This window comes from Dreissena polymorpha, chromosome 9 (assembly GCF_020536995.1).
Source record: "Dreissena polymorpha isolate Duluth1 chromosome 9, UMN_Dpol_1.0, whole genome shotgun sequence".
Lineage (NCBI taxonomy): Eukaryota > Metazoa > Mollusca > Bivalvia > Myida > Dreissenidae > Dreissena > Dreissena polymorpha.
The window spans coordinates 2,071,750-2,091,964 of NC_068363.1; the positions used below are offsets into that span (position 1 = coordinate 2,071,750).

Genomic DNA, 20,215 nt, shown 5'->3' on the forward strand with positions numbered 1-20,215 from the left:
CATGCAATACAAATGAAAATATTATAATACCTGTAATTGGAAATTAATTAAGGCAATATCATGTTGACCTCTGTCAAGGAATATTTTGTTATAAAACTCGATTATAAGTGACTTTGCAGGCCTTTGTCTTCCGTTGAAATGACCTTTTCCTGTAGCAAAATGTGTCTTTTTTCCCCAATTAATAGAAAAATTCCAAATAATCAGAGTAAAAATTACATGCAAATACCCATTCAACTTAAATAATCTTATTTAATTTAATTACTTTCATAGGCCCAAACTGAATATCATACACTTGGACATCCATCATGTGTCTAATTTTGCAGACTGGTAATATACAATAGATATTATTGGCGTCTTTGGGGATATAACAGTGTTTTTTGTCATTAAAAAGTGAGTTCAGTATTCAGTCCCATTCCCAATAGAAAAAAGTATATATTTTCACCAAATGGGACCTAAAATTTCCCAATTGAAGGTTTCCCAAATTTCTAGATTTTAACATTTTGTTCATCTCCCATTCAGCCATATAAGTTCAACCTTAGTAAAAATAATACTGAAACACTTACATTCTCAATTTGAAGCATTTTTTTAGCAAACAGCAACAATACAAATTTCCCAATTTTAGTCAAAACGTTGCGAATTTTCCCAAATCAAAGGAACCAAAATGGTGAGAAAAATAACGTGTAAATAATGTAGCCCCTTTTAATGGTAATGTCCATATTGGCCACAGAGAAAATCACTGTCCTCAGTATGCATTTGTTGTACGCGGCAACTGTCTATAATTTTTATATATCATATATATATTGATACATGACAAAAGAACAAGCATTCGAGAATTTTTGATTATACGAATTGAAATTTTGTAAGTATATAATTTACATTGATGCTAATTATGAAAACAGATGTGACAACACGTTTAACTGGATTAATTTGAAAATGGCTGTTTTGTTTTGTAGAAACTGATACTGACCTCCGTATAAAGGCCATGGTTCTGGAAATATTGATAAAGATGACACCTACGGTAAGTCCCCAGTGAATTGTGTGATATTAACTTGCTGGGTTACAATTGATGTAACAATTTAAGAAAATATTTTACAAATTTGATGCAAGCTTTCCCACCTTAATAGAACTTGTTAACCATTTGGCAATGACTATTATGAGAAAAATGCTGTTAAAATATGTTCAAGTGTGTCTGAGTTAACCGACCTCAGTAGAGCTGCAACAATTCGATCCGATGCATCGAAAATCGGTTCGAAATGCGTCTATTTGATTACGATATCAAACCAACCTAATTCGATTCGATTCTTTAGCATATAGACATATATATATATACATAGATACGTAAAGCTCGCTGTATTTTGACTTTTTGATACGGAAAGGTGTAGGTTTTATCTTTACCTGTAATTATGACGCGCGCGATTGGCTGCTTATTACTTAAGTCATCCAATCAACAAGCGCGTTACTGTGCTGTGCTTCACGGATGCAAACATAAAGTTGATTTAGCAAGACTAAGAGGTAGCACAAGTGCAACTACTCAAGTCGCCAGCCAGAAAAGTAGTTCTGTTTCTGTTGGGAATTCGTTAAGTTTATAAGAGAATGTGCTTTGTCCTTCAGGTAACAGGTGATGCTGTCACGGCACAATGGTAGACATGCTTGTAGCGGTTTTGGATATAAGTATAATAGTGATAGTACTATCACTCCACTGATTCCAGATGTTCTTATGATTATTTATTTAACATTCCAAACAAATTTTCTAAAAAATTGAGCACATACCGACTCTTTCAATTTCTGTTTAGACGGTTGGAGACCAGGTGACAATGTGCATAATGGATCAGGAGGACGTGTTGAGTTACATGTTTACCCTGCTCGCCCATCAGAAGACCTTCATAAACGCCTGCCAACTTATTGAGGATATGCTGCAGTCTAAGAAGATACTCCTCGATCTGAACAAAATCAGTGAGTGTGCATTAGTGGCTTTTTTTCTAAGAAATTGTGACACTTCACCTTCTTGTAAAATAAATGTAAAAAAAGCATGTTGCAACTAAAATACTTTTAAAATATAACTGCAACCGCTTTACAAATATTAATGCAACAGACCTGCCCCTCCCTCTCTACTACCAACACTCATCATAAATAACCAAGAAATACAATCTGGAAGATAGGCGTATATTATGATAAATCATAAACACTCATTTACACATAACACACAAAAGTAAACAGTTTTGGGGCTGAGATAGTTGTTTGAAATTCAATAACTGGGGCAATGTTAGGAAGATTGTTTCAAGAATCACTTTAAGTAATGTTCAAACACAGGCATCTTTCCTGGTACAGCGGCATAGAACAAGATGTTAAAGCTTTGAATTAAGATTGCTTTCATTAACATTGACATTATTATTAACCCATTTAAGCCTAGTGGAATGTCCCATCCTTCTAAATTGGATCAATTTATCTCCAAAATCAAACAGCGCAAACCCTGATGAGACGCCGCATCATGCGGCGTCTCATCTGGGTCTATGCTGTTTGCAAAAGCCTTTTTTCTAGACGCTAGGCATAAATGGGTTAACATTGACATAATTATTATGTAGTGTTTTTTCCAGGCCTAATCAGCGTGGCGCCCCGCCATGCCCCTTTTCGGAGCGCCACACTGCCCTTTTCAAAGCCAATTAGCGCCACGTGCCCTTTTATCTAGATCCATATGTATCAAGTCTTATCTGCTTTTGCAATCGCGTGTTATCTCGGTGTCCCCAAGACGCGCATATTAATGCATGACTGCGTATGACGCAATAAAAGAGGGCCTATTACCCAAAAAGTGCTGAAGAAATCAATAATCATCCTGTAGCAGTTAATTGCGCGAGATGGTATTAGCTCCAAATAAGACATTTTAACTCCGCCAGGCATTTTTGTGATGCATATATCATTTTCATTAGCTAAGCGGCATTTTCAAAGGAAGCCAATCAGAAAAGGGAGTTTGTTCTTTAGAAAACGGCGCGGGTTTTGTGTCGACGAATTAATGATAGTCAGGTTTCTAAATGACAAACAACGACGACCAAAACTTCTGGCGCAGACTATTTAGCTGAAATAAACCAGCAATAGTTGTTATTCAGTCCTCGCGTATGACTGTTTTTTTTTGGCTCACTTACATGAGGTACAAATAAAATTTACCTAAATCAATGAAGTTACGTATTGTTATTCAAACTAAAATGATCTGAAATCTTTTGTTCATATCAGAATATTCGTAAGACACAAGGGCCGTAATGGTAAAGATTGCTATTACTCAGAGATTAGCCGAGTTTTGATAAAAGTGACAGTGTCTATTACAAGTCAAATCCTCGCCGATTTTAAAGAACTTTTATTTACATGTATAGCATTTTTTGTTGTTATTTAATTTCAACCTGGTCCATGAGTGGCAAACCTACATAAACATGTATCGCCGTTCGTTTGACTCTCATTGCAGGGCTTTTTTTCCTGATTTTGTGAAGCGGCCCTGGCCCCCTTACTTTGTGAAAAAATGAGTTGCAAACTTTTCAAAATTGTAAAAAATGAGTTGCAATCTTTTCAAAATTGTGACAAATTGAGTCGCAAACTTTTCAAAATTGTGAAAAATTGAGTCGCGAACTTCTTAAAATTGTGAAAAACCGAATCGTGAAATTATTAAAATTGTGAAAATTGGCCCATTTTGTAAAAATTCACGGCCATGTTAGGTTTGTGAATTGTCCTTTTCAAAATTGTGAAATGGCCTTCCACGGCCACTCATAAATAAGGAAAAAAAGCCCTGCATTGTCACGAGAAACACGCGGATATTTCAGGCTGTTTGAAACTTTCTTTGTTCAATGTATCATTTATTAATGAATGCAGGCAAGATATATAGTTAAAAAGTGGCATTTATTAAAGGCACTACGAAACACATGTTATTTAGTTAATTCAGGGCCGTATACAAACACGTGTGTTTGTATACATCTCTGGTTCATTTAACCTTTTCATTCGAAAAAAGACGAGATTGTTTAATATGAATGTGACCTCATTGCGCAAATCTGATGCACGCTAGTCATAAACATCTGGAAAGTTTAATTTCATTTTAGAGCTGTCATGATCACCACATTTTTGTGTTATGCATTCGATTTGAATGTTTTCCAAAAAATATAATTATAAATGCACGTGTCAACACAATAGCTGTGTATTTTAAGAATACAGTTGCGTGAATTTTTCACGAAAATAACATTTAAAATGTATAAATCCAAGTTTTAAGCTGCGATTAAAAGTTTCAACAGGTTGAAAACACCCAATGTGCCCTTTGTAAGAGAATCGCCGTGCAAAATGCCTTTTTAGCTCACCTGAGCACAACGTGCTCATGGTGAGCTATTGTGATCGCCTTTTGTCCGTCTTGCGACGTCAACATTTGCCTTGTTCACTCTCTAGAGGCCACATTTATTGTCCAATCTTCATGAAATTTGGTCAGAAGATTGGTTTCAATGATATCTTGGATGAGTTCGAAAATGGTGACGTTTGCTTGAAAAACATGGCTGCCAAGGGGCGGGGCATTTTTCCTTATATGGCTAAATATGGCTATAGCAAAATCTTGTTTACACTCTAGAGGCCACATTTATTGTCCGATCCTCATAAAACTTGGTCAGAAGATTCATCCCAATAATATCGTGGATGAGTTGGAAAATAATGTCGGTTGGTTGAAAAACATGGCCGCCAGCGGCGGCTCATTTTTTCTTATATGGCTATAGTAAAACCTTATTAACACTCTTGAGGCCACATTTATTTTCCGATCTTCATGAAACTTGCTCAGAAGATTTGTCCCACTGATATCTTGGATGAGTTCAGAAATGGTAACCTTTGCTTGAAAAACATGGCTGCCAAGGGGCGGTGCATTTTTCCTTATATGGCTATATATATGACTATAGTAAAATCTTGTTAATACTCTAGAGGCCACATTTATTGTCCAATCTTAATGAAACTTTGTCAGAAGATTCATCCTAATAATATCTTGGACAAGTTCGAAAATGATGCCGGTTGGTTGAAAAACATGGCCGCCAGGGGGCTGGGAATTTTTCCTTATATGGCTATAGTAAAACCTTGTTAACACTCTAGAGGCCACATTTATTGTCCAATCTTGATGAAATTTAGTCAGAAGATTTGTCTTAATGATATCTTGGATGAGTTCGAAAATAGTTATGTTTGCTTGAAAAACATGGCCGCCAAGGGGCGGGGCAGTTTTCCTTATATGGCTATATAAGGCTATAGTTAAATCTTGTTAACACTCTAGAGGCCACATTTATAGTTTGATCTTCATGAAACTCAGTCAGACGATTCATCCCAATAATATCTTGGAAGAGTTCAAAAATGATGTCGGTTGGTTGAAAAACATGGCCACCACGGGGCGGGGCTATTTTCCTTATGGCTATAGTAAAACCTTGTTAACACTCTGGAGGTCACATTTCCGATCATCATGAGACTTGGTCAGAAGATTTGTCCCAATGATATCTTGGATGTTTTGGTTGCTTTAAAAACATGGCAACCAGGGGTGAGGCATTTTTCCTTATATGGCTATAGTAAAACCTTGTTAACACTCTAGAGGCCACATTTATTGTCCAATCTTCATGAAATTTGGTCTGAAGATTGGTCTCAATGATATCTTGGATGTGTTTGAAAATAATTATGTTTGCTTGAAAAAAATGGCTTCCAAGGGGCGGTGCATTTTTCCTTATATGGCTATATATATGACTATAGTAAAATCTTGTTAACACTCTAGAGGCCACATTTACTGTCCAATCTTAATGAAACTTTGTCAGAAGATTCATCCCGATAATATCTTGGACGAGTTCAAAAATGATGCCGGTTGGTTGAAAAACATGGCTGCCAGGGGGCGGGGCATTTTTCCTTATATGGCTTTAGTAAAACCTTGTTAACACTCTAGAGGCCACATTTATTTTCCGATCTTTGTGAAACTTGGTCAGAAGATTTATCCCAATAATATCTTGTTATCTCCGGTGAGGGACTTTGGGCCTTCCAGGCCCTCTTGTTTCAGTCATGCGCCATGCCCCTCTGCCCTTCTAGATTAAACACTATTATGCATTTGTGTTTTACAGGAAACATATAGAATTATTGTAAGTTATGTTAAAAAAATGACATTTGTTCTTGCATGTAGATTTTAAACAACATTTTATAGCTTTAAAATTGAAATTGCTGTCATAAACATGTACTGAATATTATGCATTTGTGTTACACAGAAAATATTCAGACCCTTATACAGTGTCTACAAGATGAACAGTTGGCAAACTTCTGTAGAATATTGGCTGTGGCCATCTCAGATCTTGATATATACGACAACAAATCATCATGTAAGTTACGATGGTCAAGTAATATTTTATATCTTTTTTTTTTGGTTTAGTGTTAAGTTCTTTTAGAAATATTGTTTCCTATCCGAAGGAGGAATGAATGCTTGTTATTTGTAGACTGTTGACGTATCAGTGATTTCTGTTATGCTTTTAAATTTGCTGCCAGTGGGTTTTATGGTATAAATATAAGCATGATAAAGCAGGAAATTAGAAAAAATTTAATTTGAATATTATAACAAATATAACAAACTTCGAATTGTTAGAAAAATATCAGTTAAATACATTGTCAAAACGACAAAGTTTATGGCATTAATAACTACTAGACGCTATTGTAAGTTGACAGTATGTTGCGCTCACAAAGTATAATTGTACGATTTATTCCATAAAAAAAACATTAAAAAAAATTCAGGTTTATCTTTTCCAAAAAATGTAACCAATTAACTGAACATTTCAGTAGGTAAACTACTTGCATCATTAGAAAAATTTCAAAACCTTTTGCCTTTGAGAATCAGGCTAATTGCAATGGTAATTTGTTACAAAAAAAATCAAGGCATATGTATATCAAATCATTTGAATTTACCAATGTCATGTTAATTTGTTTCAAAGCATTATTTCTCTATTTGTATGTAGTAATAAACATGCTTTCCAATACATGCTTATTATTTTTGTATCGTAAATGTCTGGCCAGAAACCTAAATTGGTCTAGGATTTATTTTGGTCTAAATGGTACTTTTATTAAGCATTTTTGTGCTAATACTTTAAAGGTTTTTTATTTCAGTATTTGCTCAAAACAAACAAAAAAGAAGTAAAGGTTTTATAAACGTTCGTGATATTAATCAAGGTAAGTTGTTTTCTGAAACGTTAAAGTAACATTATTTTTTTGTTTGTATTTGTTCTTTAAATGTTTCATTTAACTGTTTTGTATGTTTTGTACTTGGATAAATGAAGTGCATTCAGGGGGTTTTCTACTATGATGAAAGGCCGTAAAACGGACCTGTTCCCAAACCGAAATTGCAAAAACATTCCCAATTAAAAAAAAAAAAAAGTTAATTTATTATGCCACCCTGCGAAGAAGAGGGGGTATAGTGTTTTGCACATGTCGGTCGGTCGGTCCATCCACCAGATTGTTTCCGGATGATAACTCAAGAACACTTAGGTCTAGGATCATGAAACTTCATAGGTACATTAATCATGACTGGCAGATGACCCCTATTGGTTTTCAGGTCACTAGGTCATAGGTCAAGGTCACAGTGACTGGAAATAGTAAAATGGTTTTCGGATGATAACTCAAGAATGCTTACGCCTAGGATCATGAAACTTAATAGGAACATTGATCATGACTGGCAGATGACCCCTATTGATTTTCTGGTTATAGGTCAAAGATCAAGGTCACAGTGACTCGAAATAGTAAAATGGTTTCCGGATAATAACTCAAGAATGCTTACGCCTAGGATCATGAAACTTCATAGGAACATTGATCATGACTGGCAGATGACCCTATTTATTTTCAGGTCACTAGGTCAAAGGTCAAGGTCACAGTGACTCGAAACAGTAAAATGGTTTCCGGATGATTACTCATGAATGCTTACGCCTAGGATCATGAAACTTAATAGGAACATTGATCATGACTGGCAGATGACCCCTATTGATTTTCAGGTCACTAGGTCAAAGGTCAAGGTCACAGTGACTCGAAATAGTAAAATGGTTTCTGGATGATAACTCAAGAATGCTTACGCCTAGGATCATGAAATTTCATAGGTACATTGATCATGACTGGCAGATGACCCCTATTAATTTTCAGGTCACTAGGTCAAAGGTCAAGGTCACAGTGACTCAAAACAGTTAAATGGTTTCCTGATGATAACTCAAGAATAATTAGGCCTAGGATCATGAAACTACATAGGTACATTGATCATGACTGGCAGATAACCCCTTATGATTTTCAGGTCACTAGGTCAAAGGTCAAGGTCACAGTGACAAAAAACGTATTCACACAATGGCTGCCACTACAACTGACAGCCCATATGGGGGGCATGCATGTTTTACAAACAGCCCTTGTTTGTTATAAGAAAGAAGTGTCTTTAGATTACTATATCTGAATTTTTATTTTATAAACATCTCACAAAGTATATAACTATAATTTATATGATTTTTTCCCGGGAAAAAACCTGATGTGTCAATATTTGTTGATAAAAAATTCCAGATTTTGTTCATTTTGACGATTAAAAATTACAAAAATTATCAAATTTGCCATTTTATCAATTTAAAAATCCCAATTTTACTAGATTCCATTTCCCAAAATGGCTAGAAAAAGCCCTGGCATTATAACTGTTTTGCTACTGCTGGTATATACTCATTATATTGTTCAGAAATCCACATATATATATTGCAATAGCCATTTATTAATTTATTTCTTCAGATGATCTTCTTTTAAAGGCTTTACACATTATTGCCATGTAAAAAATTGGTTGATATATAGAATAAAAGGAGAAAAGCTCGACATTCTGTATGACAACTGCTGTCTGTCGCCATCCATCTGTCTCTCATGATTATTACAATTTGTTTAATTTTACATTCTGCTGTGTTTTAAGCTTTAGCATAGAATGTCCTATCAAGCCTGTCTCTGTTTGTAGAATTGCTTCTTAGTATACCAGAACTTCTTCCAAGACTTGTGAACCTGGCTGTGTCCAAACAATGTAAGTCATTCAAATATGCAATCAATCTTAGTAATGAAAGTTATATTTTTGTATGTTTAAAGTTTGAACACCTGTCAGATTTTTTAAGGCCAAACAGAAAATGTAACATCAATTAAAATCTCAAAGCTATTAAAATTAAGACCTTTATTGTGACCAGATCTGATTGTTTATTTCTGGTTTTGAAGATGGTAACTTAAATACCAATTCTTGTTGAAATAGTGACTTGCTTCAATTTTACGAGAGAACCTGCCTTTCTGGTAAAACTGGGCTTAATGCATGTGTGTGATGTGTCATCCCAGATTAGCCTATAGACTCAGCACAGGCTACTCTGGGATGACTCTTTCTGTCTGTACTGAATTTTTGCTAAAAATAGACTTACTTAAAAAAAAATTAATAGCATACAAGCAAAATGATTTGTCCCAGACTGTGTGGCCTGCACAGGCTAATCTCAGAGACCCAGATAAACTTTGTATCTGCGTATTTCACCCAATTTAAATGTTTAGAAACACAAAGAAAAACAATGTGATGCATATTGAATGCTCAACCGTTTTGACTTTGACGCATATCCTTTAAATTTGATGCGTACAATACAAGAGACTGGATCTCAAATGCTTTCACTTTTTTGATATATTGTGTTTAGAAAATATGCTCTAACGGGGTGATGCTTTTATTCAGTCAAAAATTCGATAGCAAGCACCTGGATGAGAAAACAATCGAAGTTATTCAAACGCTCTTCTGACTAGATTTTAGAATAAATAAAGCGTCTTACTACATTTTTAACCACGGCCTACATACATTTTGGTCTGACTTAACTCTTACCACTCAGAAACGGACTTAGATGCATTTGAACTCTTTTAGAAAATCAAATTAAAATTTTAGTCCTATCTTAATATACTCAAGTTTGAAAGGCTTCATTTCCAACCCTAAGACATTGATGAGCAGCAAACAGCATAAAACCTGAACTAACTGCGATATACTCACAGGCTGTTCTGGTTTTATGCTGTTTGCACATAGCCATTTTCTCTTTGCTTCTGAATGGGAAACGGTTCATTGGAATTCATTGTGCGGTATGCATTTTTTATAACATATTTCACCCTATTTAAGGAATAAAATCGTGTTATTATTCAAATACAATGGGTGAAAAAAACCTTTTCCCCAAAAATTATCTGGGGCACTGTAATATGGGAAGATACTTGCATTAAGCATATTTTTCCAATAGTGCTGCTCATATGTCCATACTTTAATCTTCTATGTTTTTTTTCTGTTAAAGGAAGTATATTCTTAGTTAAACTCCAGTTTAGGCAGAAAGTGTTGTCCCAGATTTGCCTGTGCCTTAAGACCAGTTTGCCCAGAACACAGCTTACATTTTATATTATGTTTCAGACACGCCCCGATACCCAGGCATGCAGAGTGAGCTGGACTGCTGGATGGAGTGGATAGAGAACCAGATGGCAGAGGAGCAGTGTGACAACCCTGTGGAGGACGAGATGGACATGTTTGTGGGCGGTAAGACGAGATGGGCATGTTTGTGGGCGGTAAGACGAGATGGGCATGTTTGTGGGTGTTATGTGGGGAAATGATATTCAGTAGAATACAATATATGAATGGTCGCCATGGTGTAGTAGATAAGGTGTTTGTCTAGCAGCCAGGTCATGGGTCCAATCCCTTCTAAGGGAGTGTTCTTTCAACCTCCCCCAAAGACAAAAAGTACTGATTTCACTTAAGAAACAGACAGTAGCGTTAAAATATTATAAGCCTTAGGCTTTCAATGATATCAAGGTAAAATAAATAGGTTTACTTTAAAATTAGTTGTTGTTTATGGTAAGGATAAAAAATGTTATACAAATTTTTGCAACTGTTTTGAACAGCAAGATTTGTCCCCACACGTCCTGTCTAGCATTTTCATCCATTTTTATGAGAAATTTCTCAACAATAGGTTTTTACTATAAAAATGAAGTTTTTTAGATACAAGGTTTGGTAGGGTATTTTCTCCCCTGCAGTGTTTCCTGAATCACAGAGATAAGAAAATCAGTCAAACAGGCTTAGATTTATAAAGAATTGAACATGGCTGCCAAATTTTGTTGTTAACAAACAATTTTTATGAAGGGCATTTTTTTCTTGGACACTTATGTGTTGTCCTCAAATTTAAGGGACTGTTGTTATTAGCAACTGCTTATTACTGCACCTTCTGGTGTTAAATGAACTATAAAAATTTTTTTTGGTCAAAATCTGCTGAGGTTAGGCTTCAATCATTAATATGTTTCTAAATTATCTTAGTTACCAGGAAATATTGATTTTGTGTTATACTTCATTTGCAAGTCTTGAAGATTATCACAGTATTTTATCAGACTTAGGATTGACAGTTTTCAGGGTTTTTAGCTCATCTATTTTTTGAAAAAAAATTATGAGCTATTGTCATCACCTTGGCGTCGGCGTCGGCGTCGGCGTCTGCGTCGGCGTCGGCGTCCGGTTAAGTTTTGCGTTTAGGTCCACTTTTCTCAGAAAGTATCAATGCTATTGCATTCAAACTTGGTACACTTACTTACTATCATGAGGGGACTGGGCAGGCAAAGTTAGATAACTCTGGCGTGCATTTTGACTGAATTATGTGCCCTTTTTATACTTAGAAAATTGAAAATTTTGGTTAAGTTTTGCGTTTAGGTCCACTTTTTTCAGAAAGTATCAATGCTATTGCATTCAAACTTGGTACACTTACTTACTATCATGAGGGGACTGGGCAGGCAAAGTTAGATAACTCTGGCGTGCATTTTGACAGAATTATGTGCCCTTTTTATACTTAGAAAATTGAAAATTTTGGTTAAGTTTTGTGTTCCATTTTATTCCTTAAGTATCAAAGCTATTGCTTTCATACTTGCAACACTTACTAACTACCGTAAGGGGACTGTGCAGGCAAAGTTATGTAACTCTGACTGGCATTTGGATGGAATTATGGGCCCTTTATACTTAGAAAATTGCAAGTTTGGTTAAGTTTTGTGTTTTGGTCCACTTTACCCCTAAAGTATCATAGATATTGCTTTCAAACTTGGAACACTCGCAAACTATCATAAGGGTACAGTAAAAGGACAAGTTGCATAACTCTGGATGTCATTTTTACGGAATTATGGCCCTTTTTTGACTGAGTAACTTTGAATATATGGTTAAATTTTGTGTTTCGATCCACTTTACTTCTTAAGTATCAAGGCTATTGCTTTCAAACTTCAAATACTTTCATGCTATCATGAGGTTACTGTACCTGGCAAGTTGAATTTTACCTTGACCTTTGAATGACCTTGACTCTCAAGGTCAAATTATTAAATTTCTCTAAAATTGCCATAACTTCTTTATTTATGATTAGATTTGATTGATACTTTGACAAAACTACTCTTACCTGACATACCACAATAGACTCCACCCAAACCATCGCCCGTGCCCCCCCCGAACCCCCCCACACAATTTTTTTTTTTTTTTTTTTTTTTTTTTTAAGATCATCTCACAAATGACCACCACACCCTCACACTATACCCCCCCCACCCCACCCCCTCCCCAATTTTTTTTTTAAACGGTTAAAAAACAAAACTATTTATTTTGATTATTTTATGTTTGAAATACCGTCCAACCATCGCACCCAAGAATCCCCCCCACCCCCCCCTCCCCCCACCCGAATCCCCCCCCCCTAGTTTTTTTTTTTTTAAGATCATCTCACAAATTACCACCACACCCTCACACTATACCCCCCACCTCACCCCCCCCCCAATTTTTTTTTATGAAACGGTTAAAAAACACAAATATTTATTTTTTATTATTTTATGTTTGAAATACCGTCCAACCATCGCACCCAAGAATCCCCCCGTCCCCCCACCCCCCACCCCCCCCCACCCCCCCCCACCCCCCCCCCCCCCCCCCCCCCCGATTTTTTTTTTCCTTTTTTTCGCATTTTTGGAAGAAAATGTAATAAATGTCCACACCCCCACGCAATGCACCGCTCTTCACTCCACCCCTCCCTCCTTTGTGATTGAAAATGAGAGTCCCTTCACCTTTAAAAAGAAAATAGATGAGCGGTCTGCACCCGCAAGGCGGTGCTCTTGTTTTTAAATGCAATGATCAAAATTAGTCAACCCCACGAACCCTACATTGTACATTTTGAAGTGGGTTAGCAAAGGTTCTTGTTTTCACATAGTCTTTTTAGCTCACCTGTCACGAAGTGACATGGTGAGCTTATGTGACCGTGTGATGTCCGGCGTCCGTTGTGTGTGTGTGCGTGTGTGCGTGCGTGCGTCCGTCAATAATTTGTCTGTGTAGACAGTAGAGGTCACAGTTTTCATCCAATCTTAATGAAATTTGGTCAGAATGTTTATCTTGATGAAATCTGGGTTGGGATTGTATTTGGGTCATCTGGGGTCAAAAACTAGGTCACTAGGTCAAAAACTAGGTCACTAGGTGAAATAATAGAAAAACCTTGTATAGACAATAAAGGTCGCAGTTTTCATCCAATCTTTATGAAATTTGGTCAGAATGTTTATCTTGGTGAAATCTGGATTGGGATTGTATTTGGGTCATCTGGGGTCAAAAACTAGGTAACTAGGTCAAATAATAGAAAGACCTTTTGTAGACAATAGAGGTCACAGTTTTCATCCAATCTTCATGAAATTTGGTCAGAATGTTTGTCTTGATGAAATCTGGGTTGGTATTGTATTTTGGTCATCTGGGGTCAAACACTAGGTCACTAGGTCAAATAATAGAAAAACCTTGTGTAGACAATAGAGGTCACAGTTTTCATCCAATCTCTATAAAATTTGATCAGAATGTTTATCTTGATGAAATCTGTGTTGGGATTGTATATGGGTCACCTGGGGTCAAAAACTAGGTCAATAGGTCAAATATTAGAAAAACCTTGTGTAGACAATAGAATTCACAGTTTTTATCCAATCTTTATAAAATTTGGTCAGAATGTTTATCTTGATGAAAAATGGGTTGGGATTGTTTTTGGTTAGTCAGGTGAGCGATTCAGAGCCATCATGGCCCTCTTGTTTGTATAATTGTCTTTTTATTTTGATTAAGAATATACCAATTGGGCTTGCTTGGTTTAACTGCTGATTTCAATGAGCCTCATAAAGGTAAAAACTTGACTTTATTCATATGAACACAGATTTTATTACCTAGATTAGCCTGTGTAGTATGCACTGGCTAATCAGGGATAACACTTTCCACTTTAATAAAAATTTTCATTTAAAGAAGTCTCTTCTAAACAAAAATCCAGGGCAAGCAGAAAGTTCTGTCCATAATTAGCATGTGTGGACTGCACAGGCTTATCTGGGACAACACTACGCACATGCATTAAGCCCTGTTTTCCCACATCAGGTATTACAGCCCCAACCACTGCAGGCAGTCCCATGCAGCTACAACAGGGCCTCAAGATTACAGAGGAGTTGGTACAGCGTGTGGAGGTGGTGTACGTCCTTGGACTGTTCCTGCTGGGGAAACACAGGAAGAAAGTTAGTATCCCCATGTTTGTGTCCAGAAATTGTCCTGAAAATAGCGATTTTAACATTAGGTGTATATGGGTGTGACTTCTCTTTCTTTCAGCTGATTTCCTCTCTTTTAATGTCAAACTGATTTTATGAATTGTTATTTACTTTGCTGGACCAATGTATAAATGAAGAGTTTTGTACAAATGGCTATTTACTTTGCTGGATCAATGTATAAATGAAGAGGTAATTTGAACCCTTTTAAGGGGGGAGGGGGCATTTTCCTCACCTGAGGTGGTTCTGGAATAAAATCTTTAGGCGTATATTAAATGTATGTTCCAAAAAATTCATCAGTGTTATGCAAGGCTAATACTGGTATGTCTAAGAAGCAACTTGCATCAAATATTTGCAATAATAGTGTTGAAATAGCCGTGGACACTTACAATTTTGAGTGCCTGTTTTACATGGCTTTAAAATTGAAAAGTAAAGGCACGCATCATCAATGCAGTATCCCGTGTCAACATAAGCTGCAACTTGAAAGCCAAAATTCTACCATGCCCTGTTGGTTAATATTGGACAGGGTATTATAATTTGTGGGTAATTTCTGCTTTTAGTGGGGCAAAAATGTTAATGTGTTGGGGTACCCAAGAGTTTAATTCATTCTATTACAGGTACAGAGGAAGCTTGCAGAGCTGAAGCTGGCCCCTGGGCTTAGTGATCTGTTTGATCAGTTTATATGGAAGTGCCAAGTGTAAGTAAAATTATACTTTCATACAATTATACTTTCAGCTTAAAGCAAGATTTTTTTGTTAATACGATAGTTTTCTACAAAGTTCTAGGTAGATTTCAGGTTTTATTCCGCATCAAATGCATTAATTTCATACTGAGCAAATATTGGCTGCACAAAAATTGTTTCTCCAGAGATATTTTCTGATCATGTTCGCATGTTTAAAATACTCGGGCTTACTAAAAAAAATCATGCCTAGCGTGTTGTTATACAATAAGTTGAACATTTCATATGGTTTCTTAAGATTCTAAACCATAATGGAAGGGGGGGGGTTATATTGAGGGGTACCGTATATTTGTACAATTTAGTTGCATCATCTAAATGTATTTGATCAAAAGGCTGTTTAATGTTTATTATTTTATCTCGCATCACTTTTCCATGTATAATTTCATATATCAATCCTTGCATAATGTCAATATTATGTTTTAACATAATATATATGGATGGGGCTATAATTTTTAATATGCACAGCCTGAACAAGTTTATACTGAAAATTCTGTTGTACTTATAAATTATACTTTAAAACTCATTATTGATGAGTGCCTGATTATAAAATCTGCTGGTTGCCTGGTTTAATAAGTACAACATATTTGTTCAGTATGATAAAATAAATATCAACATTTTGCAAAGTTTGATAAATATTGCCCCTTCAAAAAGTATTGTCCACCTTGGGTTCTGTTGACATCATTTTTCTGGTGCACATTATTCACTATACCCCTCAACAGGCCTTTTATATTTATATAGTGCAGCATAATTCAAATCTGAGACACAAGTTTCAACAACACATTACTACAAAGTTAGTTGAGCAAGATTTGGTTGTATCTGCTTCAGAAGTCTATAGCAGATAATTGCAGTACTCGGACTAAATTTTCTACATATTTCTTGTAACTTAGGTCTTGTGGAGACTGATTTGCTTTAGGATGCCATTTTTTCGTGAAATGTGTTTTTAAATATATCAGTGTTTCAGAATCATAGCTCATATCTCTATATTTACAGAGGACGATACAGCAGTCGTCACAGAATGCGAGGTCACAACGCTGCTTGTGAATGCAGTCCTGTATGTTTACACATTCTTGTTCCCATTTTATTAGCTCATCTATTTTTTGAAAAAAAATTATGAGCTATTGTCATCACCTTGGCGTCTGCGTCGGCGTTGGCGTCCGGTTAAGTTTTGCGTTTAGGTCCACTTTTCTCAGAAAGTATCGATGCTATTGCATTCAGACTTGGTACACTTACTTACTATCATGAGAGGACTGGGCAGGCAAAGTTAGATAACTCTGGCGTGCAATTTGACAGAATTATGTGCCCTTTTTATACTTAGAAAATTGAAAATTTTGGTTAAGTTTTGCGTTTAGGTCCACTTTTCTCAGAAAGTATCAATGCTATTGCATTCAAACTTGGTACACTTACTTACTATCATGAGGGGACTGGGCAGGCAAAGTTAGATAACTCTGGCGTGCATTTTGACAGAATTTTGTGCCCTTTTTATACTTAGAAAATTGAAAATTTTGGTTAAGTTTTGTGTTTAGGTCCATTTTATTCCGTAAGTATCAAAGCTATTGCTTTCATACTTGCAACACTTATTAACTACCATAAGGGGAATGTGCAGGCAAAGTAATGTAACTCTGACTGGCATTTTGACAGAATTATGGGCCCTTTTTATACTTAGAAAATTGAAAATTTGGCTAAGTTTTGTGTTTAGGTCCACTTTATTCCTACAGTATCAAAGCTATTGCTTTCATACTTGCAACACTTATTAACTATCATAAGGGGACTGTGCAGGCAAAGTTATGTAACTCTGATTGGCATTTGGACGGAATTATGGGCCCTTTATACTTAGAAAATTGAAAATTTGGTTAAGTTTTGTGTTTTGGTCCACTTTACCCCTAAAGTATCATAGATATTGCTTTCATACTTGGAACACTCGCAAACTATCATAAGGGTACAGTAAAAGGACAAGTTGCATAACTCTGGTTGTCATTTTTACGTAATTATGGCCCTTTTTTGACTTAGTAACTTTGAATATATGGTTAAATTTTGCGCTTCGATCCACTTTACTTCTTAACTATCAAGGCTATTGCTTTCAAACTTCAAATACTTTCATGCTATCATGAGGTTACTGTACCTGGCAAGTTGAATTTTACCTTCACCTTTGAATGACCTTGACTCAAGGTCAAATTATTAAATTTTGCTAAAATTGCCATAACTTCTTTATTTATGATTAGATTTGATTGATACTTTGACAAAACTACTCTTACCTGACATAACACAATAGACTCCACCCAAACCATCCCCCGTGCCCTCCCCCCGAATCCCTCCCCCCTATTTTTTTTTTTTTTTAAGATCATCTCACAAATGACCACCACACCCTCACACTATACCCCCCCCCCCCCCCCACCCCCCCCCAAATTTTTTTTTTTGAAATGGTTAAAAAACACAAATATTTATTTTTATTATTTTATGTTTGAAATACCGTCCAACCATCGCACCCAAGAATCCCCCCACCCACCCCCAATTTTTTTTTTTCATTTTTTTCGCATTTTTGGAAAATAATGTAATAAATGTCCACACCCCCACACTATACACCCCTCTTCACTCCACCCCTCCCTCCTTTGTGATTGAAAATGAGAGTCCCTTCACCTTTAAAAAGAAAATAGATGAGCGGTCTGCACCCGCAAGGCGGTGCTCTTGTTTATCTTTGGCCTCATTTCATTCATCTTCGGCCTTATTTCATTAATCTCCTCATATTTATTTTGTCCTCATTTCAGTTATATTTGTACTCATTTCAGTTTTCTTTGTCCTCATTTCATTTCTTTTTGTCCTAATTTAAGTATTTTTGTCCAAATTTCAGTCGCCTTTGTCATAATTTGAGTTATTTCTATCCTTATTTCAGTTATATTTGTCCTCATATCAGTTGACTCTGTCCTCATTTTGGTTATATTTGTTCTCATTTTAGTTATTTTTATCCTCATTTCTGTTGTATCTGTCATAATTTGAGCTATATTTGTCCTCATTTCAGTTATATTTGTCATATTTTAAGTGATATTCACCCTCATTTCCGTTATCCTTGTCCTCATTTCAAGTACCTCTGACTTAGTATTCAAACTGTTAGGTAACATGTATAAATGAAAAATATTTTGTTTTTGTGCCATTGTTGTTTTCCCCCTTTGCATATGGTGAACAACAACAGCGTTGGAACAACAATGTTAATCAATTAAAATTAATCTCTCATCACAAATGCGATAAAAAAAAAAGGCATTTAAGTCTACATGATGATGAACGATTTAGTCAATTTTACAGAGACAGGCAAACTGTTTTGAAACATATTAAATACATCAATAGAGACACATTTCTTTTACCATTTTTTATGCCCCCCCTTCAAAGAAGAGGGCGTATATTGTTTTGCACATGTTGGTCTGTCGGACCGTTGGTCGGTCCGTCCACCAGATGGTTTCCGGATGATAACTCAAGAACGCTTAGGCCTAGGATCATGAAACTTCATAGTTACATTGATCGTGACTGGCAGATGACCCCTATTGATTTTCAGGTCACTAGGTCAAAGGTCAAGGTAACAGTGACTCATAACAGTAAAATGGTTTCCGGATGATAACTCAAGAATGCTTATGCCTAGGATCATGAAACTTCATAGGTACATTGATCATGACTGGCAGATGACCCCTATTGATTTTCAGGTCACTAGGACAAAGGTCAAGGTCACAGTGACTCGAAACAGTAAAATGGTTTCCTGATGATAACTCAAAAATAATTAGGCCTAGGATTATGAAACTTCATAGGTACATGGATCATGACTGGCAGATGACCCCTATTGATTTTCAGATCACTAGTTTGTGTAATTATTTTACCACAATACATTCTTTGAAATAAGTGAGATAATTTTGCTTTGGGATGCACTGATTTTTTTTAAATTATTCAGACTCACGTTTTGTTTTTCAGGAAGTGGCCTTGAAGATTCAGTTCCTAAGATTAGTTCATAGTTTCTGTGATCATTCTGAGTAAGTGACTGTTTAAACATTCAAAAATGTTGTGCTGCTTTAAATGCCTTAAACACTGGCTTGTATATGTGTTTTAAGATATGCTGGGCATTGATTGAGACTACTTAAATGTAGTATTTAAACTTATATATTCTTGATTAAGTTGACATAATAATAAATATTATAATAATGATAAGTTGTAGCAAAAAAAATATCTTTACTTTCCTCATAATTTGAAAATCGTTTTACTTATCTTGGCCCAAAGTCCAATTTTGCTGGCCAGTCAATTACAAATGTTCTCTTGGCCTGCATTTTATGTTGTTTATAACTGCAAGATTACCTGGCAAGGGCATTGTATGAATAAAAAATGTGTTCTTTTCTTTCAGCTATAAACATTTACTGTTATCCAAGTCAGAATTAAATGAGGTGAAAAGAATAAATGGTAAGTATTAAATACTAAAAAAAATAACAATTTAATATAAAATAAAGAATTGCTTTTGAACTTTGTGTTTTTGAAATAGAATTATGAGTAGCAAATCATTGTTATCCACTAAAAAGTATGTCATTCAAATTGTATGTTCTATAAAACAATTGAAATTTTTGTTGTTTCATATGTCTTTGTATTTTGAAAATATTTGTTTCAGCCAAAGCTGGGACTTTGCAACTTCCAAATCTGGACAATGTGAACAAGTATGTATAAATTAAAACATAAACTAGATGTTCCATAAAACCTTGTTATAATGATATACTGGACACATTTCGTTACTTTAGTGATGAGATCATGAAATAAAATTAATCCATAATGGCTTTTTTTGTGCACTTTCCTTCAACTCTGATTTTGACCCTTGGGCTATCTTTTTTTATGACTTCTGTCTCTTCATCTGTGACCTTGAACTTAGGGTCTGCGTTTAGGTTTCAAAATCTGTGTTTAGGT

The 20,215-nt window shown here is 35.7% G+C and overlaps 1 protein-coding gene across 1 annotated transcript in view; it reads left to right on the plus strand.

The window, feature by feature from the left end:
* Positions 1-20,215, plus strand: part of LOC127844225 (short transient receptor potential channel 4-associated protein-like) — a 59,609-nt gene that overhangs the window by 18,985 nt on the left and 20,409 nt on the right. Inside the window, exons 5-16 of the mRNA XM_052374287.1 lie at positions 954-1,018; positions 1,794-1,953; positions 6,234-6,344; positions 7,120-7,182; positions 8,975-9,037; positions 10,421-10,543; positions 14,396-14,529; positions 15,174-15,253; positions 16,286-16,346; positions 19,244-19,302; positions 19,668-19,723; positions 19,926-19,971. Of these exons, the coding sequence (XP_052230247.1) occupies positions 954-1,018; positions 1,794-1,953; positions 6,234-6,344; positions 7,120-7,182; positions 8,975-9,037; positions 10,421-10,543; positions 14,396-14,529; positions 15,174-15,253; positions 16,286-16,346; positions 19,244-19,302; positions 19,668-19,723; positions 19,926-19,971 (1,021 nt within the window). The remainder of the gene's footprint in view (positions 1-953; positions 1,019-1,793; positions 1,954-6,233; positions 6,345-7,119; positions 7,183-8,974; positions 9,038-10,420; positions 10,544-14,395; positions 14,530-15,173; positions 15,254-16,285; positions 16,347-19,243; positions 19,303-19,667; positions 19,724-19,925; positions 19,972-20,215) is intronic.